Source organism: Hippocampus comes, unplaced genomic scaffold (genome assembly GCF_001891065.2).
Source record: "Hippocampus comes isolate QL1 unplaced genomic scaffold, H_comes_QL1_v1.1 scaffold36, whole genome shotgun sequence".
Taxonomy (NCBI): domain Eukaryota; kingdom Metazoa; phylum Chordata; class Actinopteri; order Syngnathiformes; family Syngnathidae; genus Hippocampus; species Hippocampus comes.
Genome location: NW_017805695.1, coordinates 4287531 through 4305760, shown reverse-complemented (window position 1 = coordinate 4305760; position 18230 = coordinate 4287531). Strand labels below are relative to the sequence as shown.

The 18230-nt window shown below is 41.6% G+C and overlaps 3 protein-coding genes and 1 long non-coding RNA gene across 4 annotated transcripts in view; 1 reads left to right on the top strand and 3 right to left on the bottom strand.

The window, feature by feature from the left end:
• Positions 1–2402: 2402 nt before the first annotated feature.
• Positions 2403–3052, top strand: LOC109523061 (uncharacterized). Its single transcript, XR_002169689.1, has 2 exons — positions 2403–2516; positions 2683–3052. It is a non-coding gene; the product is annotated as an uncharacterized LOC109523061 (long non-coding RNA).
• A 3258-nt stretch (positions 3053–6310) lies between these two features.
• Positions 6311–7420, bottom strand: vent (ventral expressed homeobox). The gene is made up of 3 exons (XM_019881904.1): positions 6952–7420; positions 6674–6867; positions 6311–6582 (listed from the first exon to the last, which is right to left on the bottom strand). Exons 1-3 carry the CDS (start codon positions 7088–7090, stop codon positions 6352–6354), a joined length of 564 nt encoding a protein of 187 aa, XP_019737463.1. The 5' UTR covers positions 7091–7420; the 3' UTR covers positions 6311–6351.
• Positions 7421–8080: 660 nt separating this feature from the next.
• Positions 8081–9297, bottom strand: vox (ventral homeobox). The gene is made up of 3 exons (XM_019881902.1): positions 8917–9297; positions 8602–8837; positions 8081–8504 (listed from the first exon to the last, which is right to left on the bottom strand). Exons 1-3 carry the CDS (start codon positions 9152–9154, stop codon positions 8256–8258), a joined length of 723 nt encoding a protein of 240 aa, XP_019737461.1. The 5' UTR covers positions 9155–9297; the 3' UTR covers positions 8081–8255.
• Positions 9298–12769: 3472 nt separating this feature from the next.
• Positions 12770–18230, bottom strand: part of kndc1 (kinase non-catalytic C-lobe domain containing 1) — a 33150-nt gene continuing 27689 nt past the window's right edge. The window contains exons 28-31 of the mRNA XM_019881891.1: positions 17611–17733; positions 17388–17447; positions 15169–15323; positions 12770–13524 (exon numbers count right to left, since the gene is read on the bottom strand). Coding sequence (XP_019737450.1) covers positions 13296–13524; positions 15169–15323; positions 17388–17447; positions 17611–17733 — 567 coding nt within the window. The 3' untranslated portion in view covers positions 12770–13295. The remainder of the gene's footprint in view (positions 13525–15168; positions 15324–17387; positions 17448–17610; positions 17734–18230) is intronic.

Below are 18230 nucleotides of genomic sequence, written 5' to 3'. Positions count from 1 at the left end.
ATATATATATATATATATATATATATTGCTTCAGGGGATTATCCTTTAACCGGAGCCAAAATGGAACATTTTGTGTTGTTTTATTTTAAAGCTTTGATGCCAAATGTGCAAAATGTCTGCAAATGTGTCATCACAGGACTTAACAAAAGACCTTGAAAATGCCGTTTCTCATGAATTAATCATGCAAGTCGGCAAACCGTAACATTCCCAAACTCAGACAGCTGTTCGAAATGAGGCAAATATACTCCATGTTATTTAGCCCTAAACACTTTTCTTACAACTACGAACTAAGAGCATGGTTTTAACAACATAAGAAATGTTATGTTAACAGTGACATCCTTTTTGCTTTTAGAAGACACGCTCAGACGGTTCGCTGGATTCTTTCGTTATTTTAGAGTCGGGGTCAAGTACCAATCTGCTTGGTTATTCTCATCCCCTCACCGGTGGAAATAAACACTGGACGGCACACAAATAATGCAAGCTTTTTGCCTCAGAAGCCTCAACTTCAAGTCTTGGCGGTGGTCTCGCTAACGGTGGTAAGAAACCGTGAAGTAAATATCATTCTCAGTTAAGACGCAGGGATGTTTTCACAGTTCACAGCAAGCTTTACACTGAAGTCGTTCAAAGTCCACAAAGGTGTTAGATTATGATATAAAACCTCAGATTGTCACCGATCAACAAAAATCCGGTGACAGCAGTAAGACCGTCGCACATGTTTGTTTTGCTGGGGCTCAGGGGATAAACTCCTATCCCGTCAATGTGTCAACTTCTTCAACTGCACGCTACGTCAGCAAACTTCTGATGAGTGAACTTGTTGTGTACAACTCAGCTTGTGGCTCCTTTCTACTGAGTGAGACGTGTGTGCTTATTTTTGCTTCACTCTGCAAATTCCCCCAAACACCCTTGCGGGGAAAAGTGGATAAAAAAAAAAATGCATGTCAACGTGTGCCCAATTAAAAGCAGCTCTCCCCAGGAGACACGGTGGAAATGAGCCCCACATTTTGATGCAGGTGACACTTCTACAGTGGTGACACGCTTTCTATTTTGCCATTTTAATTATCTAGATAATTTTCAGTTTGTGTTTCAAGAAATACACACATGAGGAGGATATGTGTCGAAGACACGCTGGAAGAGACAGAGCACAAATGATATCAGAGAGTATCAGGACATATCTTATCCACACAACCCAAACACATTCCTGCTCGTCAGACCTTGAGCAGCACAAAGGGCACAAAGCATAGCGGCGCACGGCTGTCAATATTTGATCTCATGTCGCGTGAAAGTGTTTGCCTTCCTCGGCAACGTCTTATATTGAGTCTTATGGAGATCTAAATGCAGTACATTTATATGATATGGTGCTGAAAAATTAAGTTTGGCTTGGGTACACATTTGAAACTGCTGCCACCAAGTGGTGCTTTGTATAAGCTTTCTCTTTCCAAAATTGCACTACATACAGTTCCATACACAATAGGTCTCACACACGCACACACACACACACACACACACACACACACACACACACACACACACACACACACACACACACACACACACACACACTAACCAATAAGAGCTTGGTAAATAGTAGTGTACACAACATCTGCATTCCGATTAAAATTTGATTTTTTTCAACCTTTAGAGACACGGGTGTCAGCGGAATGACAACAGTTTTTCTTTGCTTGGATGAGTCCACTTCTGCTCACACCATCCCTGGCTTGCAGAAATTTACTTCAAATTGCGTTAGTGAATCCATGTGTCGTGTCTGCTTCATTGAACATTCTATTAATTCTCCATCACATCAAAACGCCTCACCAAATAAACTTTCTTTCATGGAGGTCTAATATAGAAAAAGATGCTCTATATGGCTGAGAACATGTTGTCAGTGGGTATGCTCCCAGTGAGGTTCAGATATGCCCACGATGCATATTTATGGTGTATATTATGCATTGTTTGACTTTCCTCAGAGGTGGGTTAATCTTTTTAATGGCATAAATTTAGAGGTTCAGAGAAACACATTTTGCCTGGTTGCTCTGGCCTTGGCATGCCATAGCAGTGTGTGTGTGTGTGTGTGTGTGTGTGTGTGTGTGTGTGTGTGTGTGTGTGTGTGTGTGTGTGTCCCACTCCAACACATCCTGAGAGTCCATGTCTTGAGACCTTGAGAGCTAAAAAGCACAGAGGCCCGTCTTCTGGGAGACACGGGGAACTGACAACCCTGAACAGATAAGAAAGTGTTCCACCAGAAAGAACAAGGCGTTCTTCTTCCATGATTTGCCTCTGACGTGCATGCCATGTGCAAGATAGGATGTGGTAACTGTGACAATAGACAACGTGTGCTGTATCTTATTTTTTTTTTTTTCGACTGAGGCATCTGTGGCTTGAAACCAAGGGAGGGTGAGTGCTGACTAAGCACAGGCATTCGCTACTCTGTTTCTCTGAAACATCTTCAAGGTCCCAGAGGAGGGATAAATGCCCAACAGGCTGTGATGCCCCACAGGACACAGCTGGAGCTCCACGGGGTAAGTCCTCTTCATACTTCACACACAATACCAGAATTTGGATGAGTTTTTAACTTCAAGTTGGATTTTAATTGAATTCGCCTTGCCTCCTTCCATTATATGCACATGAAAATAACTTGAGTTGTCCTGTGTGGATTGTTCCTGTCATTTGTTTCCTTTCTTTCAGGGTGCAAGCAGGATGAAGCAGCTCTGGGGTGTTTTTTTTTGCACTCGCTGTTCCTTTTTCCTATGCATATACCTCTTTGAGAAGTCACTTTAAAGAGGCATAGGGCATGGGAAAATGGGGCTGCCGAGGTATTCCACAAATCCTCTCGTCATGACAGCCGACATCTATGTTCACACATGCGAAGTGAGGAAACTCTCACGCATTAAGTACACGTGAATTTTGTGATGTCGTAGTTCTAAGTGATTCCTCTTTTTAGATCATGATAAGTTGTCTACTTTTTCTGGTGATGTCATATTGCATGTTTACTCAGTTATTACTCGCATAATTTGTCTGTTTAATATTTGCAATAAAGATTCCATGGAACACAAGACTTGGTCATAAAAATATACACTGAATGTTATTTTATTACAGTGGGTATGTATTTGAAACATTAGCCATACTATTTTTAGCTTCCGTTAATATGCATTGGACACATTAGGCAATATTTTTTACCAACTCTAATAAGCAAAAGGGCTCGAGGTATTGCCTCTGTATTGCTGCTCCAAAGTCAGGCAACATTTTTTTTTTCACGTCAATATTCTTTGATAGATTAAAATACCAACCTTTAATACTGTTCAATCCTGAAATAGTTTGTCATAAAATGTGTTTTGTAATAGGACAATCCTCTTTTTTTATTATTATAATGCAGTACTCATATACTTATCATCAGGTGTTGTGAAAGCGCTATATAAATAAAAATGGATTGTATTGTGAAATGTATTCATATATTTCTGCAGCTTTTATGAAGTTAAAAAAAAGTACAGTGTAAGCAAAATGGCAGTTCTACAGTATCAAAGTACACTACACAATACAGCTGAAATTAAAATAACATGTCATTTGTTTATCGCAAGCACATTGACTATAGCAACATATTACTGTGTAGTGAGGAAAGTTGCTTCAACACATTACTTGGGTCCACTGGGTTAACTTGTTTAAAGTGATAGGCCTGCTCCATGAAACAGGATTCATTTCATTAAATACAAATACCGGTATCATCTTTTTACACCACATTCACAATGAAGAGCTATGGTATAACCACCATACACAACAGACACCAAAATGAAGTTGTTGTTTTTTAAGTCATGTCATTTTATTATCAAACATTTTTTTGCTCAGTTGTAGTTTCATTCGTATCATTCGCATCATATTTCCTCGACGCAACAATGTCATTTCAGTTTGGGGGCTCATAATCAATAAATTGAACATTTTGTTTTCAAGCAGTTTAAGACACATTTTAGATGCTGTGCCGACAGCACCACTTGTTCAAGTAATTAGGTGTTATGTATTGAGTAACATGTCTGATGTATGTATATATCATTTTTATCCTGTGTGACTTTAGCCGCAGAACCGGACAAAACCCACGCACATAGATTTGATTCTTCAAATCTGAGAACTGTGAGGCAGATGTGCTGACCACGACATCGCAGTGTGCTGTCAGATAGAAAATCCAAAATCTCCCCAAAGTGTTACAAGATGATCCCTCTTGAAAACAAGTGTTTCAAATAATTAATTAAATACCTTGTATTAATATGACATCGATGAGAGAAATCCTTCCCTTGACTACTCGTGCACACATAGCAGTTAAATTGCATCCCAGCAATAATCGGATGATGTTGTATGGAACCGTTTTGCCTTCTACTAGTGACTCTTAGTGAGTCTGCAGACAAACTTTGCTCTTGTAAACCATGTGACACCCACCTTTGGCTCCAGTCTGTCTGCTGCCATCCAGTTGCAACAGTTAGCACCTCTTCACCTTCAACTCACCTGATTGAAAAAAAGATCAGTGAAAAGCACATTGTCATTCCACTAAAAGGCTTTTCTCTCAGACAATAGACATTTATTGATGTTGGTTTGGCCATTAGAGGTGGTCACTATCCCAGTTGCTGCTGCCGACTCGGGCCAAATTAGGGAAAAGGAAATGCACGCCTTAAATTAATGATTATTCATTTGATGGATTTCTGCTTAACGTTTCAAACATGAACACAAGGTGTTTGCATTTTTGTATGCTATATTTTTGATTATAAACCTCAAACTTTGGGGATAATAAATTGTGGATGAAACAAGAGGATGCCCTGCAGTGGGTCTCCACCAGCGAGTTACAGGTGTCTGCTATTCTGGATCCAAAGTGCAACCCGTGAGTGACGGCACGAAAGAGATCGAGAGACGTGAGGCTTTATGACAGGGTGACTCAATCAGTCACCCATTTAACCAGTGCCACCTAATGACTTTAAACGTGAGGCAATACACACCTTCGGCAGACTTGAGGGCGCCTTCCCTACGCTGCTTCCAAATACGTGCGAATTGTTCGAAGACGGGAAACAAAAGGGCTCAATGGATCTCAGTGATGTGGCACTTAGATCTGCTTTGATGTCTTGAGAATGCAAATTAACCAGGAACGAGGAGCTGTCTCGACAGCAAGTCATGCCACAGGACGCCAAATGAAAATATTTGCCGGCAGCAGCTGGGGACAGCACTTTCGGACTGGTTTAAAAATACCCCAAATTCTATAAAAACACAAACGCGTAATCCCTTCGGTGCAATAATCTTCAAAGGGATGATACACAATGAAGTCATGTGATCCCCCTCCACCGTTTAATTCAACGACGATGATCGCAACAAAATGCAAGACCCATTAAAAATCAAGACAAGTTGTATAAAATTTTACAGGTCGTTTTATTGACGTTGTCAGAGCGAAAAAAAACATCTAACAATAATTATTCTTCTGGTTGTAGGGGTGTATAACTCTGCTGCAAAAAACGGGGAACTGTTTCTAATATTTTGTCCTCTCTTGTAGCCAAAGTAACCAAAGTAATATAAATCAATGCATCTATGAAGCATAATACCTCAATGCAACCCCCCTCCCCCTAATATTTAAGTAGTACTTGTCTCTGCTGGCTCTCTTTAGGATCAACAAACCTCACGACTTGGATTGAAACCTTAACTTCAGACAGCAACTCAAAAATAACTTTTTGAGGAACTGATTCTCTTTGGTTGAAAATCACAAACATATTCCGGAGTAGTAAGAATTAATGTAACTTTTTTTTTAATGTTGTACCTGTGGGAAGTGTAGAAGTTCTGAAAGAGGTTCAACATTGTAAACATGATCTTGTTTGCACTGATGTGTTTCAAGGAAATAAAACGCGTTTTTTAAAAACATACTCTTTAAAACACAATGAATATTACATAAAATAAAAATAGTCACTCATGAATACCACTCTGTGTATAAATGGATTTTACCAATACACCACAAATAAATTAATAAATCACTTCAATAACTATCATTCATAATTCTGTGGGACTGTTTTTTTTTTCAAGAGGGGACCATTTACGACTTTTTAAAATAGTTTAATATATACATTTGCAGGGAATTAAATACAATGGAATTATTCATGCATTGGGAGTGTGTTTAAAATAACTTGTGTTGACAACTTTTACACCGCACGAAATGAGAGCACTTTTTATATCGAGATTCAATGTTGGGGGCGGCGGGTGTGTGTGTGCGTGTGTGTGTGTGTGTGTGTGTGTGTGTGTGTGTGTGTGGGTGTGTGTGTGTGTGTGTGTGTGTGTGTGTGTGTGTGTGTGTGTGTGTGTGTGTGTGTGTGTGTGTGGTGGACAGATTTGTGGCTCAGGTCAGTAGAACGGCTTGGGCATGGTAAAATGGTGGCGGCGCGGGATCGAAGGCCGGTGCACACTCGGGAGGGGAGCATAGAAGGCGTTGCTGCCGTGGAACTGTCCTCCGAGGGCGTGGTGCTGAAACAAGGCAGGCGGCAGTAGAACCGCGCGCACGGAGAGGAAGTCAGGCCGCATCTCGTGCACCTCTCGCTTTAACTTCATCCGCCTGTTCTGAAACCACGTCTTCACCTGTGTTGGTGAATATGAAAGTGGTCAATGTGTCCATCAACATGACGCTTTTTAAACAGAGTCAAGAAATAACCCCCGAGAGACACTTTACCTGAGTTTCAGAGAGGTCGAGCTTCTCTGCAATCTTCCTTCTCTGTGAGGCTCCTAAATATTTGTGCTTGTTAAAAGTGCTCTCGAGCTTCCTGATTTGCTCAGAGGTGAATTTCGTCCTCATCCTCCGTTGCTGGGTAACTTCTCCTTCCTCTTCCGCTTCACTTTCTGAGCTGGAAGTGTAACCGCAGCTATCTGGGAGAAATTGTGTTGTGTTAGTTTACCAAAGCAAATGAGCACAACCAACCCACCGAAGCTAAAGCGCTTGGGTGTACTTACTGTTCGGTGACGGTGGGGAGCTTTTTGGCTCGTCATCCTGCAAATTCGAATGAACAGTTTTCTGCAGAGTAATCCCAGCAGCGTCCTTTTCCTTTGCATAAAAACTTTGAGAGAGCCACTCCACCGAGAAGTTCGCCATAACGTGTCCACGCAGAAGTCTCCAGACGTGTCCAGTAGGTCTCGCCTCTCATGGCCCTTCCGGTGAACCTTATGGGTGGAGCACACGTACTTTTCTATTTGCATATGCAAAGTTCTCAACGGAATGATAGAAACTTGATGGAGGTTGTAATTGAGCTTAATAGAGGCGAGCTGGTGTTTTTTTTTCTCACGTCCTGCTGGCGCCAGTAAGTCTGCAGCTACCTGGCATGTCGGCATAATGTGATTGACTGATGCAGACGCTGAACTAAAATGTCAACTGACTGACCAAATTAATGACTTTAACTTGTGGATTGTAACAATCACGACTGTTCTAACCCAAACGTCTGGAGATATCCTTCCACTTTATTGATGATATGTTGTTTGTGATTGATCCGTGTTGTGTGCATGACGAAGCCTTTCTTGTGGGTGGGGATCATTCAGAAAGTGAGAAAATCCTGCTTGATCTTTGTTGATTTGATCTGAATGAGACAATTGCTGCAGGTCCTCTTGTGGCCCACCCAACCCTCCCGCAGCTTTTAAAACGCAGTTTACTATATCGACCTTTCAATCTCCATCTTAATTACATTTGTTGCCGGGAGACTTCAAATGAGTTTCGTTGTGTAAGGACGACATTGGGGTTTTGCAATCTTCAAATCACATCACACAATCAAAGCGTTGACCGCAGGACTTCAAACCAGAGATTAAAATTCGTTCACATGCAAAAGCTCAGACTCTCAGGAGCCAGGCTGGAGGGCCCCTGCGGTACGCGTCAACTCATCAATGCTCGCCTTAATTACAGCTAATTGTTGACCATGATCTGCCCAGTTAGCTGGCGTTTGAAATGCAAACGCGCAAGGCAGCATTTGGCATGTGTTGTGTGTGTGCGTGTGTGTTGGCGAGGGGCGTGGGGATGATCCAAGGCTGGGGTTTTCGTAGATTGATTTCAATAACATTGCGCTTCTCGTCTCGTGAAAGGATCAGATGAGTCACCTTGACGTAGACCTTTGCTGCATTACAAAGATAAACTTTATTTATTAAATAAACTTTTTTTTCTGCATTATTTACAACTCTTACATCAAAAACCCGTAATAAAACAAAACCGATTCAAAAACAGTTATTAATTGCACTTAAGTGTTTGACTGGGAAATCTCCTCTTTAACAATCTCTTAGTATAAATGTGGGATCATAACACGGGGCCCTGGGCGAGGGGCCATCTGCTGCTGCTGCAGGACCAGCTGGGGCACAGGGACGTGGTACAGGGCCGGTCCGGTTGGTGGGTAGTGCGAGTGCTGTCCAGCAACGGCGCGGTACTGAATCGGGTGCATATGTTGGAACATGAGCGGTTGGACTTGGGGAGCGAGGTCCTGCACCTCCCGTTTGAGCTTCATCCTCCGATTCTGAAACCAGGTCCTCACCTTTTAAGAAAGACAAACATACATGTTCAAACTCCTGTCCATATTTCAAAATGGTTCCGCTGCGGTTATTAAATATGGAGATCATTTTGAACTGTACCTGAGTTTCAGTCAGGCCAAGCTTGCGTGCTGTTTTCACTCTCTCCCCGGCATCCAGGTATTTGTGCTTGTCGAAGATCTTTACCAATCTGCTGATCTGCTCGTGGCTGAATTTAGTGCGCACTCGACGTTGAGAGCACGCCTTCTCCGCCTCACTGGCCTCGCCCACAGACGCCAGACGCTCCGAGGAAGCCGCTTCACTATCGTAGCCCGAAGAGTAACCGCTTGTTTCTGAACCTGAAAAAAAATGCAATTCTAGTTAGAAGCATGCTGCGGATGCGCATTAAAAAGCAGCAGAATCCAGCCTACGACTTACTTGGTGTTGTGCAGCGTGTTGAATGCGAAGCTGAGGTCGCCACTGGCTCTTGAGGTTTAAATGACTTTGGTTTGGGCTGCAGGTAACTTTTTCCGTACCCGGGCGGGCTCGGCTGCACCATGCAGGGGATGTGCGGCTTGCAGTGGAGCAAATTGCCCTTTCCGGCTCCTTCTTTCTCCTCCAGCGCGCTGTCATGGTGGCTCTGCGCGAGCCAATCCGCAGAAAAGTACACCACCATGTTCTCGATACTAGCTTGTGACCGGTCCAACAAGTGTCAATAGAAGTATGAGGAAGCAACTCCCCCCGATCGCTGCTTTATAAAGGAGTGGGCCAGCGCCAACATTTGCATTTGTAGAGAGGCTTGTTAACGCCCGATCGATCCACATGATTAGAGGTTAATGGCTCGTTACTGAAGCCCTTCCATATCCTGTGAGTGTGTGAAGACCTGGCGCCACTGAGACTGAGAAAGCCCCCCCGCCTCATGCATTTGTCGGACCTAGAGTGAAACCGTGGGCTCCTGCAAAAACAGCTGTTTGGCCTCACCCGAGTCCCCAACTGCATAACAGTACAAACACGAATGTGGTTATTTAGTCTGGATGTACTCAAACATCAGTGCAACATGAGACATTTTGCTATCTCACGACAAAAAACATATATCCAATTCAATATCTCACTGTAAAGAATTATGTGAACTGTTTCTTTGGCGAGTGAGAAAAAACATGGTCACAACTCCACATGGCAGACGTCGCAATTGTTGACAGATACAAATATGAACATGCCATGTTTATTATTGTAGTTCGATCTCATCCTGAGGTCTGGTTCAAATAGGCCTCTTCTGTTTCTTGTTTTACATGAGATGAAACAAGGTGAAAAAGTATTTTAATGCATGTGGAAATATTGTGACACCAAAATCCCAACGACATCATGTCAACACAATAGACATAAAACAGGCATTTAATCCTTTGCAATTTTCAATAAGTTACCTACCAGCCAAAACTATCAGGAATTAAGTTACCACCAAAACATTCTGATTGGACACATGCACATAAAGATTTTTTTCTATTATTTCCTTAGGTCGCTGATATCTCCTAGTATAGTGACTATAAATTGAAAATGTGGTCATCAGCTCTAAAAAGACGAAAATACCTGTTTATTGTTGGACTCCTTTTTATTTACAAGGTATAAGGTGGATCGGGTATGACCCCCTTACCCGCCCCCCAAAAAATCTTTGAACAGCAACAGAGAAGACAGTCCAAATATTAAATAATCAGCAAATTAGTATTGATTAAATATGTGACGTAATCTATCTGGGGTAACTACCACCGTGCATTCGTTAGGTACCGCATTCGCCCTTTTGTAACCGGCCATCACGTTCTTGTGTTGACATGTCTGCGACACCCCAGTGCGCCTTGGCGCCAGCGAGCTGCAACCGTCCTGCATTTGGCGCAAAAGCATTCACACGTTACAGATCAAAGGTTTTACAGGAGCAGCACGATTACTGTTGAATGTCGAGCCATTCAAATGGAAATAAGAATAACAAGCCGCAAGGAAACCCGGATTTGATGAAAAAAAAACGAGCAAAAACTAATCCCTGAAACCAATCAGAAGTTAGGGGGTCACTTTGATATATACATTTTTTTTTCTGAATCAGAAGAGAAATAGTTTTCATTGATGTTACAAGTTCTGATGTGTTCAACAACTCATGCGCAGCAATGCCTTGAGGTGACGCGACACCCACCATGAATGCGGCCGGCCCCCACGCCAGGTCACGGCAAGAACAATGCATCTAAAGTGATCGTTATTTTTATGACAATGCTGATAAGAGGCCGACTCTGGTCTTGCCCGCTATCAATCTTCTGTCTCTTAGGAGTCGGAGTCCCCTTCGGCATTTTGAGGCGAGCTATCTCAGCTTTGAAGATGCTCCTTGATAATCCAGAAAAACGAGCGCGCGTGACGTCGCCTTCACGCTGCGCCGATTTCCTCACAACTGACTGAGCGGCTTTCACCTCTGTGTGCATTTGAATGTTATCACCCATTGAAATGCTACTGTTTAAAATTGCGTATCGATTGCAATATTGACATTACCTACACTTGAACACAAAATTACAGGGCATTGCATTGCGCCAGGGAAATACTTAACATATTGTTTTCACATCTTTCTTGCACTTTATTTGTAAATCTGAATTCATAGCTATGTAGCACATTGAAGTTGAAGTATCTCACAAAAAAAAAAAATCACACCCCTCATATATTTGTAAATATTTTCTAATGTCTTGATGGGATAAATCTGACAAGACTGAGGAAATGACACTTTGCAACAATATAAAGTGAATTTACAGCTTCTATTACTGTCACCTCAAAATAAGTCAACACACGAACATTGATGTATCTCGAATCCCATCATGTCTGCACGGTGATTTTTAACAACTGGATAGCAGTTTACAATACTGCTATTTTGGGAGATGTTCTAATATGTTGTTTACCGTTTGCCTACAGCAAAGAAGAAATCGTTTTTTGATAGAGAGGGCATACACCTCAAAACTGCAAACAATAATAAACAGTTTATATTACAACTCATCAACAGCTGCAATCAAAATAGGGCATTACTCTTTCTTTCTCTCCATTAAAGATCAGTTGATGCTGCTCTTGTTACATTGATGAATGTGACCATTATTCAGCACCTTTTATTAAGATAAGATAAGAAAACCTTTATTAGTCTCGCAATGGAGAAATTCCCAATTCACAGCAGCAAAGTTATGAAAGGAAGACGTAGAACAACAAAATATAGGAGCTAACCACATGAAAAATAAATAATGTATAGAGTTATACCGTACATGTATCTTGTCTCATAGAAAATGACAAAGGACATCAGTGTCGTTTAAATTTGTCATTCTTCCTGTACATCTGTTTAATGGTTAATAATCAATACAAGTTAAACATTGGTCCATGATTGGCATCGTGTTTAGCAGGAAATCAGGACAAATCTGCCCTTTGGGAAAGTAAAATCCATCCAAACACAATTGTCATTTTTGTGAGGCAGTTGGATTTGGCAATACTGTATGTATGTACGTGTGTATATGTATATATTTAAAAAAAAAAAAATCAAAAAATTACATAAGAGGTAAAAAACACCAATTCTGTAAAGCAGCACAATGTGAGAGCCGCAGCGACTGAATAAGAGCATAAGCTGATGTACAACACTGGAATGAAGCCAAAACGTATTTGGCCAGAGATGGACAAAATGTCATGTGTCTATTTCAAATCTGTCACAATCATATTCACGTGACAAGCCACATTCAATCTTCTTGTGTCTTTCACCGTTTAGGTGTGCGTCCAGTGGAGGGAACAGGCAGTAAAACAAGACTTCATATGATAACTCAACCTGTTATCCATTTCATTCTTACTCTGTTATAATAAGGCCTTCAGTAACCACATTGATTTGCTATTTATGAAACGATATACCCCTAAATTTGTATTGGACTGGTATTTGAAAATTACTAATCAAGTAAGCTTGTTTTTTAACCCTTTCAGGCACAGCGGTGACTACAGTGGACTGCTTATCATGTCATCAGGATACATGATGCATGAAAGGGTTAAACTATCTATATATATTTTTTCCTAACCCAATACAAACATGCAACATTCTTTTGAGGGATGATTAGTAACCCCCCATGCCCCCCAAAAAAGAAAGAATTGAAAGATGGACTCAAACCATATGACATTTTGAAGACAACCAGACCCGTTCTCACTTGTGATTAAATCACTGTGAGATTTAACTCTTCTCACTGTTTAAACAGCTGATTTTGAACATATGCAGCATGTTCAAAATCAGCTGTCATTTGAGATCATTTGAGATGTGTTCCTACCAGCCAACATTTGTGTTTCTGAACAGAGCGTGTTTCCACAATTCAGTGGCATTTCAAGCAAAAAACAAAAAAAATTCTGTGCTAATTTAACAATGTAGATACTTTTGAGGTCACATGAAACTTTTTCTCATCACTCCACGCTTTTACTGAAAACACGAAATGAATGCAGACCTCAAACCATTTTGAAAAAGCAACACAGTTGATACATATTCTTTTATGTGGAGTGGGTTTCCTGATGAATTCTCACATGGCATCTTTTATGGATCGTTTCTGACCTTGCAGCTAAAATGTTTCATCTAAACATCCGCGTCCAGCCATGCCTGTATATGAAAAGACTGGATTCATACAGGCTCCTGGCTGTATGAATCCAGTGGTCCTGTAGGTATGATCTATGTTGGAATCTTTTTGTTTTCTGTGTCAAATAAATATACATACAGTGAGGAAAATTAAATCACATTTAAAAATGCACATGACATGACTTTTGGGGTCTTGAGACGGGGGGCAGGGCACGGCTCACTGCAAGGAGGCCTTAACCTTTTTCAGGGTGGCCTGAACCCTCCTTGTTTGACGCTCAGTGGACTGTTGGGAATCAGCATCATCGGCAGCAGGCTGGAGGAGAATGTCGGAATTGCCAAGCTTGGTGATGCGGTGGCGAAGGTAGGTCTGCAAGTCCCGGTCCGGGCCATAGGTGAAAATGACCTCCTGGAAGGCGTGGACCTGACTCACCACCTTCGCTATTCTCCTTTCAAAGACCATCATGGGATGATGAGAGGAAAATGAGATGGGATGAGAAACATAAAAACATAACATGAAAAATGTTTCTTGCAACTAATCTTTTTTTTTTTTCCCCAAAGTAGCTTCAGCATTTTTTCGGTGGCCTAATTTGGAGACAACATCGAAGGACCCTGGTTTCAGCCCAACCAGCTGTTGCTCTGGTTGTATCTGCTGGATCTTTTGACCCGAGCATCTGGCTGTACCCAGCGGCAGCGAAGCATCTGGACCGCAACCTCTTTTCCAATCAAACTCACCTCCCACGGGCGCCATCTGCTACAGCAGTGCCACCCCTTAATTCAACAGCTGCATCATTTCTTTCCAACCGCCCCTTGCTGTGACTCAGCATCTGGTCAATCTGAAGGAGAGGAGTGGGTCGCTGCCATCCATGGATATTGGTATGCATAAAGTAAGCCATTTTCAGTTCAAGGGATTTTTGGTTTGCACTAAAAGAATGTGTAGTATCTGTGCATGCATCCCGTAATACTTTAACTTTGGAAAAAAAAGGAAAACATCAGACGCAAATTGAGGCCTGAGTTACTGTACGCATCGACAGGTACTTTGCAAACGGGAGACACTTGTCTGCAGTCTTCCCTGTCATTCATGCATCAGCGGAGATTTTTTTCAATGAAAACCAGGGTCTCTGAAAACTCTGGCCAAAGAAAATTTTTAATCAAAAGGATAGTCGTTTATTGAACTGCTGTTCAAGTTAAGTCAAGTCAACTTTATTGTCAAATGTGCTACATGTGCAACATATAGCACAAATGAAATTACATTCCTCAGGAGAGAGAGGAGCCGCTGCCGGTGCCCGTGCCACCATCAAAAGAACAGTTAAGATACTACTTTTACTGTCATAACATGACTGGAAAATGCTTGCAATATCGCAACATGATAATTTATTTCATATAACAATTTGAAATTCTGGTACAGATTTTACCAAATATCATTGAAGTCGACCTGCTTGATTTGCTTTCGTGGGCCACATAAAATGATGTGGTGGGCCTTGAGTTTGACACCTGTGATCTAGATGATCCTGTTTAGAGACAAGGCAAGGGTTGATACTTCTCCCAGCTAAGGTGAAAGGCTAAATACACCTGGTGTCAGGTTTTGCGAGGTGGTAGGTGGAGGACCCCAAAAAGCAGGGAGGCAGGGAGGAACAGGGTGGACTGACCAAGATGTATTGAACAAAAATACAAACACAAGTACACTGGAAAAAACTAAATGAAGTACTCGAACAAAGTCCAGAAAACAACAAGGAACCAAAGTAGCAAAAACCTAGGACAGAAACAAAACATGACAGGAGCACACAGACACTCACGATGATCCAACAAAGACTGGCAGGACCCAGGGAACTAAATACAAGCAAAGTGATGATGCAACGAGAAACACCTGGACAAGACACAAAGGGTGGAGGGAGCTGATTGGTTAAACACAAGGGACACGGATGACGAGAGCAGGTGGAGACAAAAAGGGCGCATGAGGGGACAAAACCAAATGTAACCTAAACAAAAACATAACACCTGGGACTGATTTTGGGCAGGGCCATAGTGAACATGGTATTTAGTAGGAATCGATACTCTGTCAGTTGTATTTAACCCCTGACATTTGACCTTACCTAAGCTTTGGCCACTTGAAAGCTCCGCTCGTGACTGTGAAGGCTCCGATTTCCAGCTGTTGAACATGCATGGCCAGGATGTGCGCTGACGGCAGGGTGGGTCTTCTCTTGTGTTCTCCCGCAATAAGACACATGTCATCACTCTTCAGGAACACCTGAGGAGAAAGAATTTAATCCATACATACGCATCAGGTCTGACAAGAAAACACAGTTGTAAGTATGCCAAGTGGAGTCAATATAAGCAGAGAAGACTCATGGTGTCCAGTTCGGTGCCTTGCTCAAGGGCACCTTGACAGTCATCAGGATGGAGACAAGCGCATTTCCAACGAGTTGTTCTAGAGTCTATGCAAGTCCTTAACACAATTAATATGGTTCAAATGTTACTTATACAATGTTAAATGTCCGTTTAACGGTATTTTTTATTGGTGACAGTTTGGACTAGAAAACAGATTACAGTGGTACCTCTACTTTTCACATCTCTTCAAACGAAATTTTGAAGTTAGGAAACGCCTCAACAGGAAAATATTGCCTCTTGTTACAAAAGAAATTTCAAGATACGAAAGCTAAAAATACAGTATGGTCTGCTGATCACAGCTCCGAGTTTCCTGAACGCAGCATACTTTTAGCTGCTTTGCCATTGGCTATTACCTAGCATCCTCCTGGCATCCTATTGGCTAAGCGGGACCTCTACAGTATGTGTCAATGTGTGTAGATAGATAGATATGTGTCAATGCAACGTCCTCATCATTCGTCCCTCGGGCCATGAGGCGCTACGATAGTTTTACGTAAATGTGAATCACGCAGAAAAATTGTTCAACAGTAGGGCGATCGCTGACTATGCTGATATTTGCCTTGTTCGTTACAAAACACCAAAAAAAAATCACTTCTGAGAGAGAACATGAACTACAGAGGTCAAAAAACTATGAAGATGCAGTTAAAAATTAAATAACCATCGTTTTTATTCTTTATTCTTTGTTTTTTACATGATGCACAACTCTCATTTATTGTGCAATAATCCAATTGTAACATGTATTTTGTTACATAATTTGATGCATTTTTATGCTTTAGAAAACATTTATCTGAATTTTGGCGGGGTTTGCAATGGATTAAGGCAGGGGTCCCCAACTGAAGCCCGCAAAATGAGTAAAAGAGCTGCTTGGAGATCGCAAATGACGGCGGCCTTAAAAGTACGTTCGAAAGTAACAACTGGATCAAAGTTATGGCTGAATACTCTGAGATCGCCACAATAGCACTGTTGCTATTTCCGACATCCTACCTGTGTGAGGTGGGGAGTTTATGCAGCAACAGCGACTAAAACAAAATTACGAAGTAGACTGGACATAAACCACACACTTGAGGTGTCATTGTCTCCTATTACCCCGAGATGGGACTGTCTGATTGCAGAAAATCAAGCTCGGGGCTGTGGTGAGTCGTCATTTTCATGCACTTTGAATTTGCGTTGTATCGTATTTTGAAGGCATTAAACATTACCAGAGCGATAAGAGTGTTGCGACCAGATTAGACGCTCCTTGTGTTTATTATTATATTTCGAAAACACCACAGTTTTCATGCAGCTCATACCATATTATTTTGTTGTATTAATTCCGCCACACCTTAAATGCCGGTCCCTGAAAATAATGTCTGACTTAAACCGGTCCGTGGGGCAAAAAAGGTTGGGGACCCCTGGATTAAGGCATTTACATGGAAAACGCGTCTCTACTTACAAAATTTCAAGACAGTCAGAACCAATTAATTTCGTAAGTCGAGGTACCATTGTATTCCAATTAATCACGATGGAAAATTGAGTTGTGAAAGCTGATCAAATCAAAGTGTGATTAGCTTCATAGCACGGTTGAACTAATGTAATGGCAAACATTCCAATACCTTTGTCCATATTGTGCATTGTGGCGTCAAAGTGACTGCTTCAGAGGCCAGCTTCATGTTAGCATTTCCAACAAGAGTTTATTCATGTATCAGGTTCTTTTAGAGGTAAGTTTTAGTGGAAATACCAGCTGTGAGCACATGTGACTTGTTTTCCGATTGATTTATTTGCCCTGAAGCCCAATTTTAAAATATGTGGCCAGACTGGCCTTCAGATTGGCAATCCCCTAGTGTACACACACACACACACACACACACACACACACACACACACACACACACACACACACACACGCACACACGCACACACACACACCTACATACACACAAACGTGCACCTGTACGGCTCGTAGCTCCTCCAGAATCTCAAGCATCTTGGAAGACAGATGTTTCCAAACCTGTGATAGAAAAAGGAAGATATTTTTTGTTTTTTCATTCTATTCAGCATAGTGTAGCTTTAAAGTAGCCCTGAGTGAAGCAGTGTTGGAAAAATAAAAAGTCATTCTCACCACAGATGTTCAGACTTAAACATTAGAACAAAAAATAGTGAATCAGCCTTACTGGTAATTGCCTGACCATCATGTTCTCCAAACCTTCGAGGACCTGCATGGCTGTTGCAAAATTCCGGGATTCATAGCAATGCTTCCCAATCCACAGATACTTTGTTAGCAAGGCAATTTGTTCCTGGATGAGAGGAGGGCATGTAAAAATGAAGGAAACAAATTACTTAAGCCTGTAACTCCCTGAGCGGAGAAGCTTTAGCGAGTGTTTGCGCACATAGCAAATGTTGCTTTTTCTTCAGGGTTGGTTGTAGGAGGTTACTGTTTGACTCAACTCAACTCAACTGTATGACTGTTAAAACTGTTCGCAAATGTCTGGCATTTTACTGCATTGCCCCGTTTGAACAACGAAATCATGAATTAACCCTTTCATGAACACCTGATAACATGATAAGCTGTCCACTGTAGTAACCGCTGTTCCTGAAAGGGTTAATTTTGTTCACATTTGTGGATTTTGAGAGTATATTGTGATCTTTTTGTTTGAGTTATAGGTTATTCTGGACTATGCTATAATTCTGTAGTTTAATAGCATAATGAGCATTTTAAAGATTTTCTGTACACACACACACACACACACACACACACACACACACACACACACACACACACACACACACACAC